The sequence below is a fragment of the Acromyrmex echinatior genome, chromosome 13 (genome assembly GCF_024713525.1).
Source record: "Acromyrmex echinatior isolate Ae372 chromosome 13, ASM2471352v2, whole genome shotgun sequence".
NCBI classification, from domain to species: Eukaryota; Metazoa; Arthropoda; class Insecta; order Hymenoptera; family Formicidae; genus Acromyrmex; species Acromyrmex echinatior.
The window spans coordinates 9,846,510-9,856,875 of NC_141864.1; the positions used below are offsets into that span (position 1 = coordinate 9,846,510).

Genomic DNA, 10,366 nt, shown 5'->3' on the forward strand with positions numbered 1-10,366 from the left:
GAATGAAATTATGATGAACGATTTTTTATTAAATACAAACCAAGAGTGCGGTCGAGTTGTCGCTACGAATGTTTCGAAGCATTTTTCGATTGGTCAATTAGTAAAATTCTTTCTTCCAATTGCTTAATCAAATTATCTCAAGCATGTACTATTAAGTTACGTAGATTTTAAGTTAGGCATACGCTGCCTCGCACTGTCGCGCTATGCGTTCACTTGGCGCGAAACTACTGTGTCTCTTGATCATGTACACACTATTATTAGTAATGTAACCGCAATCTTTCTTTATACGTAAAGCTTGTGATTATAAACGAAAAATAAACCATGCTTTATCTCAACAAGATTTGCATTTATCAATCAATTTTCTCGGCTCCGCCTTTCACTGTTCCTCTCATCTCCCGTCCCGCGCGATCCAAATGTTACTCGACGCTTAGTATAATGTTAGTAGATATGAGATGTACTCGTTTTAGGCATTCACGCTATAAACATCATTCTACCTGTTTTTTCGCTCATAGATAATTAAGACAGAACGAAGCAATGGTAATATAAAGCATATTAGCGCTCAAAGCGAAGACATCCAATAAATTTTTTTAGTAATTTTCTATATCACTCTTGAGGTGCTATTGTTGACGCGTTTTTTTTTAAGTGTCCCCAGTAGACCTAGTCCACTGACAAAAATGATGGATTGTATGACCAAGTAATTAAAATTTTATATATTCACGAAGTGAAATAAAAAATACTTAATCTGATTTTCGAAATCTTTTATTGGCAAAATCAGAAACGTCGATTTGTATATTACACGTAGCAAGCTGTATAAGATGAAGCAAAGAATCATCGTTCAAGGAAGAACGTCTTTCATTTTTTATAAGTTTCATTTTTGAAAAGAATGTTTTGCATAAATATGTAGATCCGAATGAATCCAAAATCACAAAGCTGGGATATGATGATTCTTTTAACATTTTGTAAAAATCGGCACCAGTTTCTTTAATCATTTTAAGCAAAATATCGTTTCGCAAATCACATAATTCATCTTGCAATGATAATAACATTGTTGACCACGCATAAGATAGTGTAAATAAAACTGGCAAAATAAAATTTCCTTAACCCTTATGTTACCACCCGGGGTACCCGGGTACCCATGCAGATATTTTGAGGTAAAACTGTCGTAAACTTGAAAATAAATTTATGTATTGGATGAATATTGATTTATTAATATTTCATAGAGATATTTCGAGCAAAGTACAATAATAAATTCGTATACAGTAACCTTTATAATCCTCTGCAGGTATAAGATTTAGGCAGCCGCACTATCTGGGTATCCCGGGTGGTCATTAGTGTGGCATTTTTTGGGTGGTAACATAAGGGTTAATTGCAATACTATTCTAAATATGGCTAAAGTCATTTTGGCCTATATTACATCATTTTACTCGAAAATGTGATGTGATAGAATTTTTTTAAACACGGATTCAACTTCAGCGGCCAAAAATCTTCCAGAAATGACACGCCATATACCAAAAACAAAGAAAAGTGTAATTTTAGAAGAATTTTAAGAAACTAAAATTTATTTACTCTAAATAAAAATTATCAATTATACTTCTTTAAGAAAAGTGTAATTGATATTGATAATTGTTTTTTTATCTAGAGTAAATAAATTTTAGTTTCTTATTTAATTAATTAATGATACATGAAAACAAAATTAAATTAGAGATAACAAATTATAAAGATAAAAAATTATACAGAATGAATACATGATGAATCTTCGGTATTTTAAAATGATAAGAAATAAAAATAAACGCTATAATATAGTTTCTAAACATTTTTATTGTAAACAATAAAAAAGTTTCTCATAAACGATTAATAAACTTCCATAAAAACATCTTTATATTGTATAATAATTTGTATATATATATAATTATATATAAGCACTTTTTTATTTCTTCAACTTAACTTTTTTTGTAAAAGAACTGATATGAAAATTATCATATACATTTTATTTGTAAATATCATCTTCTAAACTTACAGATATAAAATATATTTAAAAAGTAAGTACATGAAGATTTAATATTGTTTAATGATTGGTATTCAAATTTTTATTAAAATAGAAAATAGAACGACTCATAAAAAATCTTTTTAAAATAAAAAAAATGTACGCCAAATACATAAAAAAGGTATTGAATATTACGTTTCTTTTAATAAAAATAAATATATTTAGTCAATTCATAATTTTATTTCATAGTTTTATTTTATAACGCAAGACACATAATATAGATTGAAAGTGATTCAAATATTTATTTCTCACAATAAAAGTCATATATTTGAAATACCAAACAAATTATATGCGTCCCATAGTTTGAATACATTAAGTTATTAACAACACGATAATAATCTAAATTGAGTTTTCGAGATAATAGACAAACATTAATTAAAAAATACGAGCGACTGAAAATAATAATATCTCAGTAATTGATGCATTTGATCTTGACAATAGTATATTTCACTTCTTACATGACAAATCGATCAAACGTTTCAGCTCTATTTGAGTCATTTTCAGCGATGAAGTAATTATATAATACATGATGTTCTTGGTTAATATCAATGTGATATATTAAATCGAAGAGTGCAGTAAGAAGAATCTTTCAATTTCTAATTTTAAGAAACCATCAAGAAGCTGTAAGGCTAAATGATCACTACTGTACTCCTTGGCTGCACACTTGCCTCATAAATTTGTTATGATCGATTTGTCATGTAAGAAATAAAATACAATATATTATTGTCAATTTTGTTTTATTATACTATCAATTTTTAATTAGCATCGTTGTTAATTCTGCGGATGTTGAGATGTATAGTACCACCCAGTGCCATTGTTGAGGAACTAGCTGGTTCGATAACCATTGGTATTAGAGTTTTTTTGCAGGGTTTCACCTCGTATTTCCTCAAAATTACAATAATTCCCAGTTTTGATTGTAAAAGCCCCATACGAGAACCTACGGAATACGTAACAGTATATATCAGGGATTCAGACCGGACTGAAACTGTAACCATTATTTTTGTCAGAACCGTAACCGGACCGAAAATATTTTTCGGTAAGGTTTCAGTCCAGTTTTCATTACATCCCCCAAGTGCCATGTAAAAAGATTTTTTGTATTTAATTTTTTATTAAAAACATTTTGTTTAAAGAAATTGTTCGATTTGTCCGGATTTTAGTATTTTAATATATACTATGAGACGTTTTACAAATTCTAATAAATAAGACAAAAGTTAATGGCATTGCCTCAATAAATAATAGAAAAATTTATATATATATATATAAGTAAATTTTATAGTTCAAAAGTTCAATTAGATAGTGTCTACATCATTCTAATGAGCGTATTTACATATACAGATAGAATTTATGATTTATCAATAACATGCCTTTAACAAGGCAAAGAACGTAAATTTGTGCTTTAGCTGGTTCATTCTTGATTTTATACATGTATTATATAATTCCGTCAAAACTTGATTTCTGTCACAACCGATATTCTTACCTATACACATACGTGGTCCGTCTCCAAACGGAAGATAGACGTATGGCGATCTATTACGTTTGTTCTCCTTTGTGAATCGTTCCGGATCAAATTTATCTGGATTAGGATAATATTCCGGATCGTAGTGCACACCAAGTAACGAAATATAAATTGGTGTACCCTTCTCGAGAACTAAATCGGAATTAGGTACCTTGTAAGTTTCTTTCGTTATGCGATCTAAAAATGGCAACGGCGGGTACATTCTCAAAATTTCGGATACTACCATATCGAGATACGGTAGTGACATAACCTATTGCAAAAAATAAATAAAATAAATACTTTAAACTGGTTTGATAATAATACAAAAAGTTATTTCTCTTTTATGCAGTATGAAATTTTTTGATAGTAAAAAAGTAACGCATAATTTGCATACCATGTCGTATGTAATTTTGCCATCGATTTCGTCGAGCGCATTAAGAATTTCTTTTCTAAGCCTGTTTTGTACTTCTGGATGTTTCGCGAGTTCGTATAAAGTAAAAATCATTGTTGTTGAAGAGGTTTCATAACTAGCTATGAAAAAAATAGCTGCCTGTGCTAGTAGATCGTCCCCATCAAATGCTAAAATTTTTATTTGTATTTCTTTTAAAATTTCCATTTCTTAATTTTTACTATAATTAATTTTAGCTACTGCAACTATTGCTTAGACAAATTGAATATGATTTCTGATTTTTTTAATTATATACTAGCTTGAAGAATTATTTACTTACTAAATTCTCTTCCACTGTCCTCATCTCTGTGAGTTCCTTTTAATTCAATAAGAGCATCTATGAAATCATTTCTCTTCTTACCAGACTTTATGCGCTGAATGATTGTTTGCCAAAACACATTACGTAAGAAGGCAGTAACTTTCTTATTAAATAATCTTGCGTTGATAAAACGAATTACATTTGGTAAAAAAAGTATCATGAGAAACTCGAAAGCGTGTAAAATGCTGACCTCAAAAATTTGTTTACTATACTTTGGAAACTCGTTATGTGGATTATTTAATGAGTTCACATTAAGTCCATATGCAGTAGTCCCAACTATGTCGATAAAGAATTTGGAGGATAAGTCTTTCATATCCAGTTCAATGTCTTTGTCTGCCATCAATATGTTGATTTAATATTTTTATTGTTATTTCAATTATCATACTATGACTTTTATGCATTTTGACAATTGATAACTTTCAACATTTACCTTCCAATTTTAACGATTCGAGATACGTATCTAGATTGTCACCGCATTCTAACATCAGCTCAAACATTTTTTTCAGTTTGCCGGATGTGAAGGTTGGTGATAACTTCGTTCTTAAGATCTTCCAGGCTGGATTTTTGATAAAGAAGAGACTGAAATAAGCCAAACGATCAGTCGTGTTAGGTGTGGCGTGTCGATCAATGAAGTAATCGAAGTCTTTTATTAAAAAATTTTTAATAAGTTCCCTATCGCGAACCAACAAGAATGGTTTGTCTAATATGTAGAAACCGATATAAGGCATTCCTTTTCCTTCATCATAAAAATCTTTCAGAAGATAGCCAGGAGATCTCTTTAGTAATAGACTATTCTTAAAATTGCCCAAAATTGATATCGGTTGCGCATGCAAAACGTTCCGCTTTTTCCAGTAATTGAATTTGTGCGTCATGTAAAGATGGACAGTTATAATGAGAGTCATCAGAACTATCATGCCGTCCAGACTCCAGTAAGCCGTTATAAATGCCATTGTATATGAAAATTATCTGAAAAAATATCTCTTTATATTTAATTAAAGAAAAGAAATGATTGATATAATATAGTAATCTATTTCTCATTAATATTTATTAAATTGTTATATTATGTTATAATATTATATGTTAAACAATAATAAAAATATTAATTTGTAAGCCACAAATTTTGGTTATACAAAACAAATCTAGATATTTTGAAAATACCTACATCTCTTAATATTTGGTTAATTTAATCTATAAATTTTAAGCGCGCGTATTAAGACACATAAACTTTCATTTAATTTTTTTTGTTAAACTCGAATTTAAATATTAATATTTAAACATTCGATAATTTATTGAACAAAAAATAATTAATGAGTCTAATGATCTAATTTTAATTTTAATTTAATTTATTGCAAAGCTATATGAAAAAGATTACATGTTAACAGAGTAATAGACATAAAATATGATGCAATAGATTATAGTTAACATAAACATAAATATAATAGACAATAGTAGCTTGCAAATAGTTAGGCGCCAGCAAAATTGCTGTTACAAAGCCAGTAACAAAATCAGAATAAGATAATCCAGCGTAAAAAATTTAATGAGATTTTTTTTTTATTTAGATATACTATCGGATGCCGCTGCTAACAACATCGCTTTTTTGGCGTTTGTTTTTAATATGTTTATTTATTAATCTTTTAAATAAATTATTTTTTTAAATATCTTTTCAAAAAGTGTCCAGTTTTTCTTTTGTGTTATAGAATATAATAACTTTTTCCTAAGACAGAAATGTAAAAAGTGGAAATTTTTACCGTTGATGTTTATTGAACAATCTTACACTTTTCATATTTTCATCATAAAGAAAGTATTACATGATCAATATTTTAATGGCTTGGTATGACTCAGTATTGAAAGATTTTAATAGCGGGAAATAAAAACCAACACTTTCAAATTTTTCTGTAAATTGATATACATATACTATATATATATATACATTATACGTTCCAAAAGAAATTATTAATGCTCTTCTGTGCACAACTTGTACATCTGTTTGCGACGGTTCAGATTAAATAAAACATACAATTCACTTAATCGAAGTCAATTTAACTTTTTGCAGTTATAAGAATTGAATGAACATTTCTCCGTCATGTGCGAGTATATTTATACATTTCAATCCCTTCTATTTGCTTAATATTTTTTACGTTTCAAATTTAGCTTCTCTGTTTCCAGTTTTTTTTTATTTCAAGCGATATTGTTAGATATTGTTAGATTTATAAATATTTGTGATGACTTACAGACTTAATAATTTAAAAATTTTTTTAGATTTGCTTTAATTAATACTATAAATAATATTATACTTTTATCATTATCACATAATTAATATATTTGTTGACTTTTTGTTCGAGACATAAAAGAAAGCTCTCTTTCTTCAATTTGCGGTTATTGAACTTTCTTTTATTATTCCTTATTTTTAAATCAAGTACAGTTTAAATGGGCACTTAAATATTTATTAACTTTTTGAATATAAAATTTTAGCAACCTTTTTTGTAAAAAAATAACTATAACTAAATTTTTTATAGGAACTTCTTATTTGTTTGATGAGAAAGTTTATGTGTTCTTATAACTGTATCAGAATTTGTTTACTTAAAACAATAATAAAAACTTGGATTGATAAATTATTTTTGCATACTATTACGTACAAATTTGATTATTTATTTCCAACTTTTGTAAATATAATGAAATAAAAATTACATATTTGATGTTAAAAACATGAGAAAAAATGTTTGTACAATTATATATATGCAAGAAAATATGCAATTTCTTTCACTGCACCTTAATATTTTATTTTAATTACACATGTTTATGTAAATATTAATTTTTTTTAGATATTGAGATGACAGTTATAAAATAATATCTATATTTAAGTTATTATCTGTATATATGTTAATGAATAAATGTCATTCTATTTTAATGATCATATTCATTATGATTATTTTAATAAATAAAATAATATATAAAATGCGAAACGCAATAAGCTAAAAATATATATTAAATTAAATAAATGTAATTCTAAAATTTACACGCACATTATATTTTATATGCGGATGTGTAAATTGACTAAAAATATTAATATTTTGCATCGTTTCGATTTGATTTGTTTTATAGCTTTTCACTGTCATTATTTCCTTTTTTTAAACTGCATTTTTCAGTAATGAAATTTTATGATCACAAAAACGAGTTTTTTGTTTTACAATTAATTGTGATATTATCATTTATTTTAATAACGTTGCAATTGCCTTTGTGGAAATATATTATAATATTTCCAATCTTTCTGATTACCTAATGTCCTACATTATTTCAAGCAATGACTAATTGTAAGATGAATATTGGTAAAATTTTATTTTGCATTCTTTTTGAATAATAAATGAATATTATGTGAGGCATTTAAGGTAAACGACTCAGTGATCGAACATGTATTTATATTCGGTCATTGGGACATTTATCTTGTGAATTCGATTGGACATATCAGTATACACTGCACCGTCGTACATAAATTGACGTAAAAATATGTGTTTATTATAAACTAAATAGGAATCGGTTAAACCATGAAATACTCAATATATTTTATTATGCTGTTAGATAATATATATACATTTTATATAATAATTCGAAATAGTTGCATTTCATTGTTATACTCAAATTAAATCGATATATAATAGCTTTAACATGCACTAGTGCATTCAATCGAATTCGCTAATAAATAGATAGATTGTGTCTTTAAGAATTTTGCCGTCGATTTAGTTGGTAGTTATTGCAAATCTCCGGGAAAATGTTTCATGTATAATTATATATTATTATAAATAATTATATATAAATATATAATTATACAAAAATATAAAATTATACATAATTATATATAAAAAATTGATATCTTTTATACAGAATTATATATAATTATACATAAAATATATATCTATATATATAACATTTTTTTTCCCGGAGGAAAATAATAACATATGTGTATGCGTTTATCATTGTGACTTGCAGTTTTTACAGAAATGACTAATTAATAAAATCTCATTAATAAGTAATTACATTAATGATTTATTAAAAAAAATAGTACAGATTAAACCAGATTATATTGCATATAAAAATAAAAACATGCAATCAATACACTTTTCAATGATATTTTATTTTTAAAAAGAGATATTTTATTTTTAAGATATCGCACGTATGTAGCGTAAATATAATTAAAGCTAATGGCTAAACCAGTTAAAAAAATTGAAGATAGAATCGCAATATGAAAAACCACTTTTAACGCAAAAATACATCATAAAAATCAACCAATTGTTATAAACAAATTATTAAGTATTAATTGTAAAGGAAAACTGATTACGTTAACCAATTCTATGGAAAAAGTTATAAAAAAGCACATATAACTTTTATTTAATCGTTCTTCATTTATGCACGAAAAAAATTAAATATTACATATTATTGAAACTACTTTCTATTGTTATAGTCTTACGATATTCGGACAGTGATGTGGTACAATTATGGCCAGTATCAATCTACTCACGAATCAAAGTCTATAACGAGCGTGTCAAACACAGCAATATAACATGACGAAACCCAACGAAGAAATGTCGCTTATCTCTCGATTGCTTGTTCGACCTCATACTCGGAAAAAAATTATTTGTTTTCAGTCGTTCGAGAAAGCTTCGAAATCTAGGTATAATATACGTGTTCAGTTTAGTTTCCTACACGAGATGCAGCGGTTGCATCTCATTTTCCAAGAGAGTTACAGCATGTGCAATATTGCGCTTGCAATATCCGACTGCAATGTCGGATTGTTTGATACATATCAGAAAGATAAATGCAGTTTAAACGCGACGTTGATTATTACTCGCTTCCATTGTTTATGTTCGTCGATTTAATTGTCTTGTGTCTGTTTCTGTGTTATCCTTTTTTTCTGATTCGAACAGCTGAGCAAGTTTTCGATATTCGCGTGTATTCTCTCGCGATTCCTTCGGGTACGCGATATTCTTCGGATGAAAATTATATCTTTGCGAAATGCATTTTTAGCTGAGATAATGGCGATATAACCGCCATAATTGTATAATATTCACGTGGTTAGAGCAGAAAAGTTATGGTTAGTAAGAAAAGAATTGCAAAAATTTATACGTATTTTTTTTGTAATTTTTCCCACAGAAGCAATTAACGTAATTAGTATATCTTTAAGGAATTTACAATCACTATTTAGTAGGAATTTTCTAATTATATAATTTTTTTATTTCACGCGGCGACATAAGTTGTGTTCCAGTTGCGTAGTCGATAAAACACTGTATATCTGTATTCAGTCTGATAATTATTGGTCGGCTGTGTAAGCTTATATTTTTTAGTGATAATTACACATTAACCTCATTTGCATCGCAGTGATTATATAATAAATGAGGTTAATACAATATCGAAAGGTCATTTTTGCTTTTTTTTATTTAATACAATAGATGGAAAAATCTACATTTAATTTAATTTTAACCGGAATTGTGCAAAATGAACTTTCTGTTCCAATTGAGTCGTGCACGATGTTACACTTGTATATTCCTATGTACGTTTGTGTTAATATGTGTTAAGCAATTGGTAAGCGCTTAATAATTTATTTATAACAATTAATGACAAAATTGATTTTTATAATGTACTCCTTATGTCGCAAATGTTTTTTCATTTTCGGTTCCCAATTGTTTTTTTTTTTTTTTTTATTAATCTTGCTAGTCATAAATTTTAATGGATTAATTTATTAAAATCTTATAGTTTGATTATTATACAACAAATTTGAAAAAAAATTATTAATACTTTTCAAAGAAGCCACATTGGAGGATTATCTTCATATCTTAATACATTCAAATCAACGTTTCATAAATATTGTAATTAGTTTACTTTAGAATGAGAAGCAATCTGATATCTGTATTAGTGAAATATTGACATTTTATTATATAATATAATTTTTATAAAGAAAATACTCATGGAAATCTCAATAATATTATCATTTATTTTCATAACGTTATTATTGCCTTGTGGAAATGTTTCCAATCTTTCTATCTATATGTCTTAAATTGTTTCAAGCAA

At 27.2% G+C, this 10,366-nt stretch overlaps 1 protein-coding gene across 3 annotated transcripts; it reads right to left on the reverse strand.

Moving 5' to 3' along the window:
* Positions 1-2,262: 2,262 nt before the first annotated feature.
* Positions 2,263-8,885, reverse strand: LOC105146136 (cytochrome P450 6k1-like). 3 transcript variants are annotated; one of them, XM_011056209.2, is made up of 6 exons: positions 8,820-8,885; positions 4,737-5,272; positions 4,268-4,639; positions 3,934-4,118; positions 3,522-3,810; positions 2,263-2,981 (listed from the first exon to the last, which is right to left on the reverse strand). In XM_011056209.2, exons 2-6 carry the CDS (start codon positions 5,254-5,256, stop codon positions 2,800-2,802), a joined length of 1,548 nt encoding a protein of 515 aa, XP_011054511.1. In that variant the 5' UTR covers positions 5,257-5,272; positions 8,820-8,885; the 3' UTR covers positions 2,263-2,799. The 3 variants fall into 3 exon arrangements, with proteins under 3 accessions (XP_011054511.1, XP_087268669.1, XP_087268668.1); XM_087412543.1 differs by having other exon boundaries at positions 8,769-8,845; XM_087412542.1 differs by lacking the exon at positions 8,820-8,885 and adding an exon at positions 6,055-7,260.
* Positions 8,886-10,366: the final 1,481 nt, after the last annotated feature.

Excerpts from the sequence above, each read along its gene's own strand:
- LOC105146136 (XM_011056209.2), bottom strand. The coding sequence starts at position 5,256 with ATGGCATTTATAACGGCTTACTGGAGTCTGGACGGCATGATAGTTCTG. Across the intron at positions 3,811-3,933 it reads GCAAAATTACATACGACATG|GTTATGTCACTACCGTATCT; the intron begins GTATGCAAATTA and ends TTTTTGCAATAG. Across the intron at positions 2,982-3,521 it reads CGGACCACGTATGTGTATAG|GTTCTCGTATGGGGCTTTTA; the intron begins GTAAGAATATCG and ends CGTATTCCGTAG.